The sequence below is a fragment of the Amblyomma americanum genome, chromosome 1, assembly GCF_052857255.1.
Source record: "Amblyomma americanum isolate KBUSLIRL-KWMA chromosome 1, ASM5285725v1, whole genome shotgun sequence".
NCBI classification, from domain to species: Eukaryota; Metazoa; Arthropoda; class Arachnida; order Ixodida; family Ixodidae; genus Amblyomma; species Amblyomma americanum.
Genome location: NC_135497.1, coordinates 79,302,463 through 79,320,871, shown reverse-complemented (window position 1 = coordinate 79,320,871; position 18,409 = coordinate 79,302,463). Strand labels below are relative to the sequence as shown.

The 18,409-nt window shown below is 54.1% G+C and overlaps 1 protein-coding gene across 1 annotated transcript in view; it reads left to right on the top strand.

The window, feature by feature from the left end:
- fz2 (frizzled 2) overlaps positions 1-17,085 on the top strand; it is a 54,306-nt gene extending 37,221 nt beyond the window's left edge. Inside the window, exon 2 of the mRNA XM_077646021.1 lies at positions 12,365-17,085. Coding sequence (XP_077502147.1) covers positions 12,432-14,183 — 1,752 coding nt within the window. The 5' untranslated portion in view covers positions 12,365-12,431 and the 3' untranslated portion in view covers positions 14,184-17,085. The remainder of the gene's footprint in view (positions 1-12,364) is intronic.
- The last annotated feature ends 1,324 nt before the right edge of the window (positions 17,086-18,409 follow it).

The window sequence follows — 18,409 nt, the reverse complement described above, 5'->3', positions numbered from 1 at the left end:
CAGGCCACTTGCCGTGAGCATGGCTGCAGTGCTGTTCAAAGAGGGCTGTCTAACTGTCGCGACACTCCATGAGATGAGCTTGCTGTTGTCGCGCTTTTTTGTGAGGTGGGTGTATGAGCAGGGCATTTAGTTCAACTTTATACGGCATTTAACATCTCAGCTTTCAACGGCAGGATAGCTTGTCGCACCGCGCATCATTTTTTTTTCTCTTTAGATAGTTTAAAATTAGGGGCTAACTTGTTTAACCGCTGACTGTTCTGGTGCAACGAAAACAGGTTGCGCCTATCTTGCACGCGTCGCATGTCTGCGCCTGTTCGCAGCGACGCGCGTGCGAAGCCTTTCGGGGTGGCTTGCACGCGCTGGAAAGAGAAGCCCTTTGACCTTTCGCCGGGACTCGCTTCTCCGAGCGCGTTGATGCTTTGGGTGTCGGCGTGGGTGGTATCACCGCTTTGACGCGTTCGCCGCCCGCGCTTCGAGGTGCTGCAAGGATTGCGCGATTCCGCTTGCGTAGGCACCTGTGTACGCGGGCATGCGTGCGACGTGCGCGCTCACGGCTGCGCTTCCGCGCGGTCCTTCGGGGAACGGAGCAGCGCTTCGCACTGCTATCTCTCTTCCGTGGTCGTAATTTCCCGGGCAGTGGCGAGAACCAGGGAGCGGAATTGCGAGGCGTAGGTTGGTTCATTCTGAAACGTCGCTCAAAGCTTTCGTTCCCTCGAGCCCCTTCCTTTCGTTTCGAGGCCCCGCGAATATTCCGCAGCAGAGCAGGTGCGGAGAGCGTCGATATTAAAAGTTAGCTGTTTCAGTACGCTCGCGATATCAGATCCTCGATTTGCTTTTCGTCGTCGCTCTTCTGTCTTGCATGCAGCTCTCGCGTGGAAAGTACCGCGAGTGTCCGCATGAGCGCACTATTGGGCACTCACCTGGCGCAAACTAATGCATTACTATAGAGGCACAGTTTTCAGAGTGTTTCGTATACGCTTATACGTATTCCTAAGAATGCCTGGGGCTAACATTGCGAATGACGTTCTGCAGTGGTGAGTATGGCTGCCAGCGGAAGCGTGCCCTACGCTTTTCGATTCGTTGAGCTATATAGCCCCAGAAGAAATGAGAGCAAGTTTGCGCTATCTGAGCGCGCTTTGGCGGCATTGATTAGGCCTCCTTCCCTCTTCAGATGATAACGGAAAACCCTTACGTTGAACGTACCCGATGTGCAGTCGTCAGCAGGCCTGTCTAGGGTGCTCGAACGCCGCCCTGTCGCACAAAGGGAGCGAAATTTTTAAGCAGGTATACGGTTCTAGAGACAATGCTTGCGCTGGAGCGAAGTAGCATATCAAGCGAATCAAGTCAATTAAAGATGCAGCGATTCAGGGGCCGAGCTATCAATGCTATTGTCACGCGCCGCTTGAACACGCGGACAGCTCTGGCACCTGATTTGCTGGCGTGAGGTGCACCTTCCACGGCAGTGGCTACAGTTCGCGAGACACAGTGTAAGCGCACTTGATTTCACTCCAGAATAGGGATTTCATCACTGACCCGCTCGCATTCCAACAAAGTCGCAGCTGCAGTGTGCTCTCTGCCGCGCCGTTAGCAACCTTCCGCCTGTCATTTCTCCCCAGTTGTCGTGCGTTGCTTTCGCTTCCTTTTTCTCTTCTCTCGGCTAAGCTGTATATCCAGCAAATCAAGTTCACGCTACTTTGTTGACTGCACTCCGCTCGGAGTTGAGTCACTTCGCTCTTTACAAGAGGCCGTTTTTCGTCCGAACAGCCTACAGTGCGGCCGTTGCAGCTGCATTTTCCACCTGTCCTTACCCCGACATCGCGGGCGCAGAGCCGCGGTTCAGTGCCGAGGCGTCGACGCCAGAATGTATCGCTGCATCGTTTGTTGGCCTCGCTTTGCACCCCCTTCGATCCCCGTTACGCTCGCTGCCGGCGGCGAGGGTTCGGGGCCGAAGATAAACACTTGGCCGCGCACAAAGCTGTCATTGAGCGCCGCGGCCCCTTCAGCCTCTCTGGAGGCGCGCATCCGTCTAGGCGGCCGGAGACGACGACCTTGAGCGGGCCCCTCCCGTCACGGAGTTGGCCGGCTCTCCGCGGTCCCTTTTCCCGCCGTTGCGCAAACCGCGCGCAGGCAGCTCTCCCGAGTCCCCTCCAGGCGCTGGCTTTGCGGCGCGAGAGGCCCGGACGGGCGGCTTTGGAGATTAGCAGCAACCCTGAGTGGAGGACCATTATGGATCGGCTGGCGGCAAGAATGTGTCAGGCGGGGGCCGCCATCGACGCCGCTGCCTCGTGGGGTGACGTTGCCCATTCCCGGTTCGACCGCCTCGGGGTCCCGTCCCGCGCCTCGGGGGCCCCGAAGTGGATTCGGGCTCCGTCCTGAGGGGCCCAACGTCTGCCGTTTTGTTTGTGCGCAAGTTCGCTTCGCGAGCGTTGCCACGCGTGATCCGGGGGAACGAATGTAAGCGGCCTGGATAAGCGACAGGCCCAACACAACTGTGTGCTTCAGAAACGCTTCAGTTTGTTATTCCGATTGCTTAGGGCAGAGGAGAGCGGCTGCGCATTTGGTGCTTGAGAGTCGGGAGTAAAAACCAAATATACCGACAGCCTTGCAGGTGTGCGGACATCCAGCCTATGCTACTACAGCGGTAGTCATAACTGACGCTCAGGTTGGGCGACTGGCTACCGAGGAGCCGGTTATTCGAAAATTAAATCGGAGATGAAGCTGTGCCTGTGAAGTATTTTCTTATCGAGCTACTTAGCAATCGCAAGGTGCCACCTTTTCAGACACCTTATACCTCGGTAAAGAATACCCGTCAAGTGGCTGCGGCTTACCTAAGGCAGTAAATGTGCTGCCATGAAGCAGTAAATAAAGGCTGATATCGCCGTGCGTTGTTCCGAAGTTCAGGACGCTCGCACGCGTCGAAACCAAAGATCCGTGGCCCCGCTCAGCTCGGCACTGAACGTTGACACCGAGCAGCAGAGCGTCCAGGTGGTGGTGCCATTCCGGGGCGAAAAGAAAGTGTTGAAATCGACCCGTCCATCGGCGTCATGATTAGTTTCTAAATGGGCTGAGAGACAGCGCTCGGAGGCGCGACTTTTCGGACCCCCGGCGATAAGATCGGAATGGGGGCATCCGCTGCGAAGAAGGCGGCCGCCCGCCCGTTCTGGCGCTTTTCTTTTTCCCCCCGTTTGCTTTTACGGCGGCGCATAAAAACCGGCCCGCTGCTCGAAACCGAGTGCTCCGTCATAGCCGCGGTGACATTGACCGCCGAGCGCCCCCCGCGCGCGTCTCCGATCGGCCCCAGAGATGGGGACAAACACGAGAATCCACTTAAGGGGCCGGCGGGCGCCACCTATCTTTACGAGGTGGCTACTGATACTTATGAAAGGGGAAGCTGGCCCGCGATGTGACGCCACAGCAGCGGCGGCGCGTCCACGGTGTGGCGACCGATGCGCTAATGGACGCCGAGGAGGCCTGGCGAAGATGGAGCCGCCATTTGGGCGCTGCTGCGCTCATTGACACCGCGGGCCGAGTGGTCGGCCGTCCCACGGGCTTCCCCTTGTGTGGCCAGCGGCTGACACCTCTTCGTCCGGTTCTTCGGGCATCTCTGCCCTTGGTCGTTAAGGTTACAAATCGAAATGAAAGCTGCGGTTGATGTCAAGGGCGTCTGAAGGTGAAGGTGTGCCGTCTTTATAGCTGTGCTTGAATTATTCTGAGACGCGAAAAGTGAGCTGTCAGTTTTTCGGGCTCGTGTGTAAGGATTAAATGACAAAAGACGACGCAGAAAGTAATAGACAGTTTTAGCTGTGCGTACGCAAAGCGCTACGGCGCTGCGTGCGTTAAGCTGTCCGCTCCGAAGTATACACCCCCTGCATGTTTGCAAACAAACGAGGCGGCGCTGCAGTCGCTAGCGGGCTCGCGGTAGGCAAAAGGCGATTGAGTGGCGTCGCGGAGAGGCGTTGAGAGCGGGTTTTCAAGGCTTGCAGGCGCGTTTCCAGTTTCTGCGAATCACAGCAATGGTTAATGCTTCCAACTTAGTAATTTCTCCAAGTACACGAGCTCGCGTTGGCCACGTGCGGCGTATTCAGAGAAATAGTTCGCCACTGTGTATTGTATATATGGTTAGTAGTAAACATGTAGCAAGAGTTTCTGTCGTTGATTTATACGCTAGGCATTGAATAAAATAAGTTTTGACAGTCTGCACTAGCCGTAATGATCTTACTTCGGGACAGTAGTGAGGGGAAGTGCTGGCGTTGCTTCGTCGGAGCAGACGTGCGCTCACCGTCTGTGGACGTACGTGTCGCGCTGTGCGAAAAGTGGGGACATCGTCGTGTCCCCGATCTCCTCTGTCTCGCTTAAGCGCTGTTTTTAGCCGTATGATCACGCACCAGCCAGGCCGACTTCTCCCCTTGTTAAACTGGTAGATTTGGTGAAAATTTTTGATATCTGGAATTATTTTCTTTCCTTGCTTCGTGACGAAGAATTATAGCAAAATACTCAGTACAAATTAATAAATTGCGCTTTCAAGATGTGTGGTCGTCGAAAATTGTAAGGTAATTTCATCGATTTCAGTGCCGAATTTCTTTGACCAAAGCGACAGCGAAGAGGCCATAAACGAGGGAATAAACTTTAAGGTTCGTTTTCTGACCTCTCACATTTTCTGCGACTGGCATCACTCACACTTTCGTAATTCCGTGACGCATGAAAATAGAATGATTCCATTTGTCGCAAACTATTCCTCAGACGTTGAGGACCGTAATAAATCTCTCGATTTTTTTTCTACACGTGCAGTACCATGTTAGTTATTTTTCTAAGAAACGTTTTCATGTAACTATGCATGCATAGGTGCTGATAATCTAAAAAAAGAACTAATCGTGTGATCATACAGAACAGGGTTTTATGTATATGCAGGCATAAATAATTGAATAGAAAGTGCGCAATTTTTTTGAGACCTTGGGGTGACTTGAAGAGGGTGTTAATTATAATTACCCAGAACTGCACTAGGTATAGCTAAAAATAAAAGGCATTACTGAAACTAGCGTAACAATTTCATATCTGCACCAAGTTTAGTTGCATTTCGCATGCATAAATAACGAAAACACTTTTCATTTCCGCGTCCCCTCTCAATCTCGCCACGTGTCTGTTAGTAGCACGCCTGCGGCTGCTTCTTTCCAAACAAGCTTCGCGATCATGTACTACCTCATAAAACATGACTCATGCATGATGCAATGGAAAAGCGTGTGGTGTTTAGCACACTTAAGGTACGCTATTCTAAGCACGCCAACGCGACCGCGCAAGGTTGGCACAACTTACCAGACTTCTTTCTACTCGAATCGAATAATCCCGTTGGTGACATTAAGAAACAGTTTCAAGTAAATATCAAATGCCACAAAACGCGCCATCAAAACAAGCTGTGCTATCAACAAAAGAACGCATTCCTTGGGGGCGAGTGTACCTTCCGGCGCCCCGTGCACACCGGCTCAAGGTGACAAATACGTGTGCAGCTACATATGCGCTTTTTTTTTCTTGTGCAATTATCAGCCTACTATCCCGATGTTCAGGTGAATGAACGCAGTAACTCGCATGCTATTAAGTACATTGAGTGGCAGTGCCGACCGACTCCCAGACTTCGCGCCAGTTTACTAATGCGGTATTTATCTGCGAGAAAATTATCGAGGCTAATTTAAATTTCCTTGTATGCTACTACGCGGATCCAACAGTGACGCAGCTGGTCAATACATGCTGCTTCTGCAGTGCACAGGCATGATGCAGCCGCCGGTAGCTGCGGTAGGCACGGGCAGGCGGAACCTCTTTTGCCTATCATGCGAAAGTCGCTGCTGACATCAGCGCCACCGCATCTTCGTGACGTCGCGGGGTGAAGGAGGTCTATAGTTTTAGCTGGCCCAGCCGTAGCGCCATCTAGTGACAAGACGTCAAAACACATCAACGCTCGGTGGAAGAAAATTTCATCCGTGATTACTGATAACTAGGGTGAGCGCATTGGGAGCCTTTTATTGTTCCAAGAAGAAAAACTATGCAAACCGAAGAACATGTAAGAACTGACTAAAAGCTAGAAAACTGCTTCGTCAGGTGTCGTTGCTACGAGGAAAACACACTGCATTTAGTTAGGCCTAGGAGCTTGAAAATCGCCAAATTATCTGAAAAACAAGGGCTAGTTATCGCTTGTACCGCTACGTGTGGGCAAGAGTAGGCGAAATAAAAGCGAACCGCTACCATTAGAGCGAGCTATTGCGTCGGAGAATCCAGCGACGACATGTATTTATTCCGAAGCGGGCGAGCAGGGCGCCGCCATCTTGTGAACGTTAACGTACGCAAGCGCTGCAACGCAACGTCCGCTGGCTAGCGTACGCACGCAAGACGCAGGGCTTGCGTTCTGCGCTTGCGCACTACCGTCCCCGCAAACTCCTTGCGTACGCTAAGCCGTTGCGTACGCACAGCTAAAACTGTCTGTTATTAGAGACCGCTGTATCGAAATGCCATAGCTGTTTCGGTGGGGGACGCGCCCCACATACGGCCTCTTGAATGCTCGTGATGGCGCGGTGAAACTGCTCCATGAACCACTATGCGCACCTGGTCTGCTTCTGAGCCGTATAGAAGAGCACTTACGGCACCACCAAAGACTAGCCGGTCATGAAAGGTAAGGGCAGTGGTTCTACTCACCCTGCAGAGATGATAGAGCTGCAGGGGTGCCAAAAGTACCGCACTGCGGTTAAATGGCTAACCTCGTGGCTTGTCATTTTTTGACCAAGCTTGTGCGTTGCTAGGCCAGAGCTAGCCTCGTTTTAGTTTAGTTCCATCAATTTTGAATTTTAGTTTGACTTGATTACAGTAGCAGCGCTGTTGTAGTCAAGCCACTAAGCTGCGCTTTCAGTTAGGTTATAGCACTTGTGGCCTCTGGCAACGACTTAACTATGCCGCTATACTTCTTAGGCGTCCTGGTTTCGCTAAGCTCGCTGAAGTGCGTGCGTGATTTTAGGCTACTGGATGCACTGGCCGCTGCCGCCCTGCTACTCGGTCGAAGATCATTGAACGTCCGCATGCCTCGTCAGCCAAGCACCGGAACGCGGAGGCGAGAAACACTTCAGTCCTCACGCCCCAGTGTCTGCGTGCTCGACGTCCTTCAAAAGGGCGCGTCTGCAGGTTGGTGTTGGTGCCTCGCAAACGCGGATCCGTATAACGATGTGCGTGTCCCGAGCAGCGACCGCGCGTTAAAACGCGGTAACTACGTGCGCAGTATACCTCCTTGCTCAGCGGTACAGCAGCCTGCACAGTAGGCGGTACTCAACACCGAACGAAGCCTGCACGTCTGCAGTGAAAGACTGTCGCGCCCCATATTCCGATAAAACTCGGAGCTAAAACTGTAAGCAGCTCAACGTGTGCCTCGCAGAAGCAACTATGCGCCCTCTGCTTTGCCTGCTTTCTTTTTTGTCCTTGCAGCGTTTCGCTCCTAGGAGAGGACCGCGCGCCGCCGGCGTAACGACCAGACGGTTTTCGGCCTTCGCATTTAACGCGAGAATAAACGTCGGCCTCCGAACCGGCGGCGCCCCAAAAAGCAGCGCATGTCGTCTCCACAGGCAGAGCCGTTTTCCCCCCTCCCCCCCCCGCCCCCCCCCGGCCCGGATAAGTTGGAGATCTTATCGCTCACCGGGGGGAGATTCGGCAGCGCCGGCCCCGGTGGGGATTCCGCGAGTGATCGCGGGATGACAGCCAGCGCGTGTGATAAATGTCGTGGGAAGCGGTTTCTGCCTCGCAGGCCTCTTCGGCCCGACTCGTCCGTCTTCTCGCTGGAACCGCTTCGGGTGTGAAATGCAGTCAGTCTCCCTGCTTGGGCCGCGCGCCTTCCTATCGCCGGTGTGAAGTCGGAAGCTATGCACCCGGCGTCGTGGAACGGACAGCCAACGCAGTGTCGGCCTCAGCACGCCGGATGGCGCTGTGAGCTCGAGTGAGATACAAAAGGGTTGGGAAAATAAAAAAAACGAGCAGTTTGTATTCCTCGCATGTTACGGCCTTTCAGTTAGACCGAGGCTTATTCCAGATGCTGTGAATCGAAACGGTTGGCGTACGTCGCGAGAACGAGATACTGACTGCAGTACGGAGGTTTGGAAAACAGCACACAAAAAGTGGGACCAAGCGGGGATCTATGGAGGGGCGCCACGAGCAAACGCAAGGCCTGAATGCCAGCTGCGTGTTTTTCAGTGCAGAAAGCACGCTCCCATGCACGTTTTCCCGATTCAGACATGCAGGCGTACTATCGCGGCCACTACGACACGCAACGCGTGAGCAGTGGCCAGAGCACTCTGCGGGCCGAAATGGTGCACCCAGCCTGGGAGCAAAAAGTAAAGGGCTGTGCCATTCCAAAGGCACGGACCGTTCCCCGGATGTTTTTCTCCGCGCCGTCTTGTTTGCTCCCACGGCGAACATCCGCTGATGCGATAAGACAGCGACGCGCCGGTGAGCGGGGCTTGAATCGTGAAAGCTGTGCGCTGCTCCCGCCCCGTGCTTTTTCTGCTGTTGCTTTAATATCGCCTTGAACAAAGACAGCAGTCCCGTTGCATCATCGGAATCGATGGCGATCTACAAGCAAACGTATACGACGAAAAAACTTGCAGTTCACGGCACAACTATGCCGCTCGGGGGATGATCTTTGCAATCGCAGCGCTCTTTCTGTTCTACGCGCGTTGATGTCGGCGGCATCAGCTCGCCCGAACCGCGCTTCCACCAGTGCTGGCGCGTCCTTGCAGGACTGAATGAATGATGGAAACGCCCACAGGCGCTTACGTATGCGCATATTCTTGTACTTGTTTAGCACGTCTTGTAAACGGATATTTATTTGTTTATTTATTTAACCGTACTGTAAGCCACTGTCTTGGTCCTAGGAGGAAGCACTTTACAGAAAGAAAATACAAATTAAAAGCGCATTCTTATCCGCATGTACGACGCCGTCAGATAGGATAGTTTTTAAACTGCGCTCAGTGGAAATCCATTTGTCGGTGCTAACGCAGCGCACAGTAGGCACTCTTTTTCTAATTGGCATTCGTAACGGTTAATAGTCGGACCGACGTGCCGCGGTTTTCATTGTTTCACCGCGGATGCCGTGTCAGAGTCTCGCGCCTGACGTTTTCCCCCTCTGCACGTCCTGCGGTCTACCCGTCGCCGCGGTGGCCGCACCTGCCTCTCGGCTGTTTGCTCGCCGCTGTTCGACACGGGGCCGTGAGTGCCCTTAAGCAAGCACTTATTACTTGAGCTTCGCGCCTCATAAATCGCCGGCAGCGCGCGGTCGCGAGCGTGACCAGCGCCAATAACAAAAGCGGCCGCCGCGTCGCCCGGGCGATCACACGCTGTTGGGTTCTGCTCGACAAAACGGCCCGGGACGTTAACAGCTCGTAAAAATCACGCAGCCCCGGATTTACGGCCCCCCCCTCCCCCCGTCCCTGGCGTGCGCGGCGAAATAAGCGAGGGGGTTGCGTCGGATTGCGACCGCCCGCTCGGGCCCCCGCATTGATCGGGCACCTGACGCCGCGCCACGCCTGGCTGCCGGCGCCTGGGTGACGCCTCCCCAACTCTCCCTCGGCTGCCGCTCTTTCGCCGGCCGCGATTACCGCGAGGGTGCAACAGTCGGTAATAAAGGACATCATGAAGGCGCTGCCGATGCTCCCTGCGTGAAAAAAAGCGCCTGGCCGCATTGCGACGACATACGTGCCAGCTTCACGGAGCGCGGCAGTGTTTCAGCAGGACCGCGCGAGTGAATAATGGCTCCGCACGCAAATTCGGCGCGCTTGTCGCCATAGGGACGCTGTTTGATCTTGGGATGCAGTTACAACTTCCTGGAAATCGTCGTCTCATTTCGCAGCAGGGAGGCTGGTTTGCTATCGCTTCACCGAGTAGGAGTCTCCACTCTGCTGTGCGGTTGTCTCAACCGGTTCTGTGGCGTAAAGATAGGGGCCACGCCCGAGGGCTGTACGTGCATGCGCCTCGAATGGGGTGCCTCGGCGTGCGTAACACCTGTGGGCTGTTTCTGTTTTTACTTTGCGTGTGGCGAAGTTCCGCGACAGGTTGCAGAATGTGAGCGGGTTAGTTGATAACGCAGCAACTCTGGGTTAGAGGCGTACCAATGAGGGCAGAGAGGACACGGCTTTGATGCCCACAGTCCTGATGATGATATAATGCAAAGCTTTTTCTGATGTACTCGGGCAGCCAAAGGCCTTGCACCAAGCTTGAGGGTAACCTCTGCCATCTTTGAAAACGCCGGTTCTTAATATTTGCATGTGTCAACATAAAACCGTTACTTTGCGTATATAACTTACCGTGTAGCTCAACCAAACCGGTGAATGCTCATGAGCGCGTGTGACAGGGGTGTATTTCTATAGGTACATGAACTGAAACCATGTGTGCGCGCTCGATACTTGAACTGTTAATCTTACTGTTAATCCTGGACTGGATGCGCTCAGCTATTCTCGCCCTAAGTAATGGCAGAAAGGAACTGTTGCGCCTTCCGTTAATGCCAGCGTCTACTTGAACCCGTGTCTATCGAAAGCCTCGCGTAAACTGGTGGCCTGGAACATGCAATTATAAGTTAGTGAGAATGCGCTGATATTCGAAGATGTCCTTACCAAGAATGGTGACGAACGAACAGTGCAGCTCTACATGCTAATTAGATCTCTAGACGGCGTGTGAACGATAAGCGGATGTTCTCTTTCGTATCTTTTAGCAGATTCTTTTAGTAAATACGCTAACTACGATAACTACGGTTGTACGGGAAAACGGCTGTGCAAGCGCGGCAATGGCAGTAATGGCAAAGCGTTACTCGTTTGTAAATACGGCTGTGCTGAAACTTTTAATCAACCGGGCATATTCCTGATTAGCTGGATTTTACTTTGGCGTTGCATTACCCGGAGCTACAACTTTCTGCGCACGCTGCCCAACATAAACGCTCGGTACAGCGTCAAGGGCTAACGCGGTTTCTATAGGCGTCCCGTGGTGCCGACCTCCCGCTGTTTTTTTTTTTTTCTCACCCGTCGTTCGTTTTCATTGTGGCACATTTGTCAAGTGCCTCGCTTCCCGGTGCATCAAAAGAAGAAACCGTGGCGCATTCGCGAGGCCGGGCGCCCCTGGCGGAGTGCCACGAGGCGGTGCTGATGGCCCCGCGCCGCTGCTCGGCGGGCCCGGGGCCCGGGCGCTCGTCTTTCCGCTTCCTGCCCCGGCCACTCTCCCTTCCTCGGGCGGCGTGAATTTGCCGACCGGTGCTATCGCGCGGAAGTGCGGATTTAGATAAGCTGGGATTAGACACTGGGGGTCACTAATGGCCCTGGACTTAGCGGCTCAGGTGATGGCAGCTCAGTTCCCCCCCCCCCCCCCCCCCCCCTGCGATTGCCCCCGCATCCTGGGCCCGAAACAACTCGCTGCTGTCATTTCGCCTCACACGTGACCGTTAATCGCGCTCATGACGCAGCGTTTCTTTCTCTCCCAGAGCATTCCCCTATCCTTTTTCCTTTCGCTGTGCGGGTATTTTCTTGGGGCTTCCTTCCTTAGCCATTCACCCAAATGCTGGCTGTTCGAAGACAGCTTTGCCAGGCAAGTCTGGCTGTGTGGAACAGTTGCCCTGCCTTGCGGTGAAAAGGCGGCGACGTGCGTTGATGTCACCTGTCACTGCGAGGTGTGTCGCACAACGTGACAGGTTGCCACAGGTCGTGGTTGCATTACAAACAAGCGCAAGGCGCCTTTGTGTTATATAAACCATGAGGCATGAATAGCACTGTATTAAATCTAATCAATGTTTTCTTTTAAGGCGAAGTAGCTAGGTAGTTAAGATTTTCTTTTAAATCAGGCTAACCTGTTCGGAAAATCATTGAGAAACTCCGGCCAAGAAATTCTGAAAGGCCGTCACGTCATCGTAGATAGCTTCCCACGATGGCAGAGCAGCTCCCGTCGACTGTCAATGACGTTTGACGTGGCAAGTCTGCAATTGTCTTTTTCTTTTAATTTTTTGTAGTGCTGTGGCACTTAGTGGCCATGGCGGAAAGAAGAAAAGGAGGTGTAGCTAACCGTAGCCGTTTCGCTATTTGATCCTTCCTGTGAATTTTCAAAAGGGCGTCTTTTCGTGCCTGGAATTGAAATGACAGTCAGAAGGCTATCCGCGACTTCGGCGGCGTCGCCTTTCTGTTCCGTCACTTAATTTAGAGTTTAGCGAACTTGCGTAGTCTTGCTAGTTCGCTTTCTTCCGAGAAATCGGCATCCTCTGCCATAGAAGTACAGAATGGCCAGATTTTCCACTGGTGTCGCAAGCAGCAGCAGCAGCTGTTGGACGCGCTCTCCCGTAACTGTAGCGTGCTGTGCTTTCCCTTCGCAGGTGGCAGGTGCTGCAGCCCCCCGCGGCCGACCGACAGTGGGGGGCCGGCATGCGTGAACGCTGAGCCATGCGTCCGCACGTGCTTCCCCTGCTGCTGCTGGCGTCCGCTGGCGGCGGCTGGTCCCGAGAGCGCTGCGAGGACATCACCATTCCCATGTGCAAGGGCATCGGCTACAACCAGACGTCCATGCCGAACCAGTTCAACCAGGACACCCAGGACGAGGCCGGCATGGAGGTGCACCAGTTCTGGCCCCTCGTGGAGATCCAGTGCTCGGATGACCTCAAGTTCTTCCTCTGCTCGCTCTACACGCCCATCTGCATGGAAGAGTACGCGGGCAGCGTGCCGGCCTGCCGCTCCGTCTGCGAGCGCGCCCGGGCGGGCTGCGCCCCCATCATGCGCCAGTATGGGTTCGCGTGGCCCGAGCGCATGAACTGCGACGCGCTGCCGCAGTACGGCGACCCGGACCAGCTGTGCATGGACTCCAAGGAAGGCGCGCGGCCGGACAGCGCCGACACGAGCCTTGTGGCGGCTCCCCCGGCGCCTCCTCCCAGCAAGCCCCGGGGCGGCTCGCGGCCCCGGCAGCGCGAGCGCCAGCCCGGCCGGGGCACGGCGAGCGGCGACTGCGACTGCCCGTGCCAGGCGCCGCTCATCAACACGTCGGACCCGCACTTCTATGCGCGCGGGCTCTCGTCACGGCCACCCGAGTGCGCGCTGCCCTGCCGCATGGTGTACTTCAACGGCTACGACCAGACCTTCGCCACGTACTGGGTGAGCACGTGGGCCGTGCTCTGCTGCGTCTCCACCAGCCTCACGGTGCTGACGTTCCTCATCGACACGACGCGCTTCCGCTACCCCGAGCGGCCCATCATCTTCCTCTCCTTCTGCTACCTCATGGTCTCCGCCGGGTACCTGGTGCGCCTGGCCATGGGCCACGAGCCCATCGCGTGCGACGGCAACGTGGTCCGCTACTATGTGAGTAGCCGGCCGTTCGCCTGCACGCTCGTGTTCATCCTGCTCTACTTCTTCGGCATGGCCAGCTCCATGTGGTGGGTCATCCTCACGCTCACCTGGCTGCTGGCCGCGGGCCTCAAGTGGGGCAACGAGGCCATTGCGGGCTACTCGCAGTACTTCCACATGGTCGCCTGGGCCGTGCCCACCGTCAAGACCATCGTGGCCGTGCTGCTGAGCGCCGTGGACGGCGACTCGGTGGCCGGCGTCTGCTACGTGGGCAACCAGGACCTCACCAACCTGCGCGCCTTCGTCCTCGGGCCGCTCTGCGTCTACCTTCTGGTGGGCACCTCGTTCCTGCTCGCGGGCTTCGTGTCGCTTTTCCGCATCCGCTCCGTGATCCGCGCCCAGGCTCGCGCCAAGGCCGACAAGCTGGAGAAGCTCATGATCCGCATCGGCATCTTCTCGGTGCTCTACACGGTTCCCGCCACCGTGGTGATCGCCTGCTACTTCTACGAGCACCACTACCGGGATGCCTGGCTGCGCCGCCTGCGCTGCCCTTGCCCGCGCAACAACGAGGCCCCCAGGCCGCACTTCTTCATGTTCATGGTCAAGTACTTCATGTGTCTAGTCGTGGGCATCACATCTGGCTTCTGGATATGGTCCGGCAAAACGCTCGATTCCTGGTGGAACTTCTACGCCAGGCTCTGCGGAGGCCGTCGAAGGCGAGGCCGCAGCGTGGCCGGAGGAGGCGTGGGCGACTTTCCAGATCCCCATGTGCGAACATTCAAACAGTCCATGAGTCCGGTGAGCCACATCGGGCAGTTATCCAGCCATGGCGGTAAGCAGCTACCGCTGTCTCACGTGTGAGGACGTTCCCTGCTGGCAACCGGCGCATCGTCAGCATCTTCCGTCTAGTCCGCCGCCCGGATTCGTGCTTATGCTCGTTGCACATGGAAGCAGCACTTGTGCATCGAAATCACGCCTGTGACGTCAGCAGACGCTGCGGGTCAGCGAAATAATTTTACAGTGCGCCAGGTGTGCACTGCTGATCCCCTCCGTTTTCTTTTTTTCTATGAGAGAGGTTACACTGTAAATTACTTGCAAGTACGTCCGCCATGCGGTAGTTACTTGTAAGTCTACTCACTTCAATCACGTGCGCTAGGTCAAGTAACCGGCAATCGTAACAGAAGCGGTCACTGGAGCCTTCCATCCAGCTGTTCGCATGGCTGTGCTGGAGACTGCATGACCAGCTCCGCCAGACCTCCCAGTTTTGTAGTGTCCGTGTTCACGTCATTTCTATTGTGGATCAACAGCTTATGTTAACTACAGGTACATTCGATGCAGCCGCTTGCTTCAGTGCGTCTGTAATAACTGTAATACCTACCGCGCCTTTGTTTTACCATGTGTGTGATGTGTATGAGTGGTATAAGCGTTTTGGGCGCCTTCGAAAAGCGATAGCAGGCCTCGTGCTCAAGGAAAGAATTGCAGACTGCAGAGCATTAACAATATACCAGTTAAAGTGGTTTATGCGTTAGATTCAAAAGAAGGAAAATAAAAAATTCGAGAATAATTTAGAAACTCACTCTGGCAATTGTGCATAGTTGTATTAATACCTTCGTCTTGACTGCTTCTAGAAGGTATCTCATCTCGTGCTTATTTTATGTTCGTCGCAGGTTGAACTAATTCTGAAGTGGGTATGCAAGGGTAGAGTAGAAATTGACGAGAACAAAACGCTTCCATTACATGCGTATCTTCATACCTTACTGTTGACTTTTAGACACCCAAACGCCCTACTGTAGGTCCTTCGCATGCTTACTCCGCAATACTATGGCGCGCCGCTACGCATTGTTGAATATCCTTGGTAGAGGGCAAAGGCTTGTTCGCCGGACGCTCCTTTGTCGTACACTTTGTCGATGAGTGTCTGTTATACGTAGGCTTCATATCTTCCTGTCCCTGAGGGCTCGCCCACTATGGAATGCCCCGATTCTCCTGTAGTAGGAGCTTACCGCAATCGAAGCGCACGGCCGGAGCTGCCGCGCCGTTCAGAGGGATACGTCGAGCAGCCCTGAGGAGCTTCGCTGCCCCGTACAGCGGGCAGCTAGCGAGCCTCTCAGGTGCAGACTGCGTGTTTTGGTGTTGTTTTTGAGTGCGTCGCGAGAGCGCGCGTCTAGGGGCGGCTGGTCGCGGACAGCGCTCCTCTCGTCGAAGGGGGCCCCGCCGGATGTGCCGGCCGCCTCGCGGTGTGCCTTGCCCGGGTGTAAGCCACGAGGGCGGCGGGGTCGCAGGAATGTCCGCCGCGGCTCCAGCTGTCCGCGCCGTGTCTCTGGAAAGCCTCAAGTCAGAGCGAGGAGCCCTTCCGCCATTTGTATGCGGCGCGCGGGCTCTGTACCTCGGCTGACCTATTTCGTCCCGGCTCCCTCCGCACGACACCGCTTCGCCCCTAGACGCTCGCGCACTCGATGTCGGAGCCTGTGTCGTTTGTGGAAGGCCCCGACTTTGCGAGTACCTCGCTGCTGGTGCACTGGAGCCGCTTAGAGAAAAGCTTTTCTCTGCTTTTCCGTTTTGGCTAGCGACGGTGCACACCGATGTCACCATCAAAAGAACACGGACACGCGTGTGCGTTTCGGCGGCTGTGTATGGCAAACAGTGTTGTACGTCTAGTGACCTACTCCCTGAAAGGAATCGGAGACAAGAAAGTCAATGCGAGTTTTCATTGCTGTCCCAACTGAAACAAATATCTTGCCTCATATATCCATTCCCAAAAGGCCAAACGCGTGAAACAGTTTCGATGCCCTTTTGGTAATTTGTGCTGGCCCAAGCGTCTACAGGAGGCGAGTTAAGAAGGAAATTTTCTGTGCACTTGCTCAAAACGTAGCGCCAAAATGTTGCACGTGCATAGGTTAAAACTTTGTACACAGACCCCCCCGTTTGTAAAATGTCGCCACAACGTCCGTGCCGCATGTGTTGTGTGTATCGGGTGGTCTCTGTGTGGAAGGAAAGCGACACCAGCTTCCTTCTTCTGTTCTCGGTGCCGGCTTCGGTTAACCCTCCCCCTTTGTCTGTGGAGACGACGACGCTCGTTGCGCCCTCGGGAGGCCGCCGGGACATGTCATTCACGCGGGGTGGCCCAGAAGGGAGCAGTCGTCGGGAGTTGTCATCGCGGTCGCCGGTCCAGGGGGCGCTGCCGTCCTGCAGACCCCTGGGCCGGTGGCGCCTGTTACGTCATACGTATTGCCGCAGCTGAGCCGCCTCAGCGACAGCCCATTCACTTTGTCACGAATGCAACGCCCTCGAAGCTCGGCCAACTTTCGAAGCAGTTCCGCTGGCCCGGCCATCGGGACGGCAGCAGAAGAAGGAACATATCATAAGTGGCCAACAGTTTACACCTCTATTGGAAACGAGTCGCGTCTTTGTACAAACACTTTCTCTGTGTGTCTCTCTTTCTCTACCACTTTGCACAAACCACAGGGTCTACGCTGACGAAGAAAAAAAATACAATTCCGTGCGTTGATGGTGTATGTATACATGCTCATGTTCCACGTTAATTTGTCACGCCATTTTTCTTTTCGTTCGCTTAGCTGTAGCATAAATCGTGTACATTTTGTTTCTGTATATATGGATGAAATATTGCTATTGTCATTGCTATTATCAACTATCACCAGACGTTGTCACTTCCGTCGCCATTACGCAACGTTCGCTGGACATCCGTTGAGTGTGTATAATTTAATGTACATTGCCATTAAAGAAAAGAAACGTATTGTTGATATAAGCTGTGCGTGGCTCTCTTTACTGCCTCTTGTCCCTTCGACCCCTGGCTCCTCGGTTGAAGGGACTCTTGGCGGCACCTGGCGGGAAAGACCCAACAAGGAAAGTGCATACTTTACGCGGAGGCTCCTACGGGGCTCCTGTTCGTCGTTCTTCGGCTGCGCGCATGTCCCGGTCATCAGCAGCGCCTGCCAGCTATAGTGAAAAGTGTAATCCGTGATAGCGGGCTTCGCATGAGCCCCGCTGTTCTTGGGGGTATTTATGTATCGAATAACGCGAGACAGCGGCCGCAGACCTGACGCCCCGATTGGTGGTTTTGGCTGGTGTGCGCTGCAGGGGGATTTTAATTTGCGCTGCTTAGCAGCAGCTTGTGGGCGACCCAAGGGTGCGGCGAATGAGCGCTTCACGTGAAACCAAAAGGAAAACGCTCTGAACAGCATCTAATGCGTTTTGGTGCATTATGAACAGGGCCCTTCGTTTTGTTTTTTCCGCAATTCGAAAGGTAAAAATTGGACAAAATGTGGGTGCAAATCGGGTTTTTCGGCAAAATGATCGATAAATCGGGCTTCTTCGCTTCAATTTTTTTATTGCCAGCAGTATTTTGAAACACATTTGCTATGACCCTCGTTTCTGTGCTGATATCAAATCAACTTATTTGCTTACTATTCAAGAGCCATGTGAATGGCAAGTGCGACTGGGAACTGAACAATTCTGATTTTTTCCCCGATGATTTGAATTACTCGACACATTCATCACAATCTCAAGAGCAGCATTTCCGGAGTCCGTTCAGAAGCCTTTGTTTATGCACTGCGGAAGGATTCAATATCACAGCGACCATTTTAAACGCGTAAGAGCCTTGCAGCATGACGCTTGATACGACGATGCCTCTGGTCTGCAGCTGTGTTTTAGCTTCGACTTCCAGTCAACGATTCGAACTTGTGCTCAAATTTAGCCGAATCACGGATAACAAGCGTTAAAGGACTATAGATACTTGATTTTATGTGCATGTTTTATTCGCTGTAATGATGCTTGGGACTACCACGTGGTGTTCGCCTACGAATGCTTAATAATTTATAATTGAATTTCTCTCGTGCGGTTTTGGTTTCGGTTCCATCAAATGAACGATGACTGTGACGTGTGAGAAGTGTTTATAGGTCACATGAGGTATGAAAAAAAAAGCAATATAAACGCTGATACATCGCTTTTTGTCATTCAAACTCTTTAATCAGGCTAGCTTAAGTACTGCAGGGAATTAAAACTACGTGTCAGCCATTATATTGCAGTTTTATTCATGCCTCACGTGATGTAAACAGTCCTTACACGTCGCA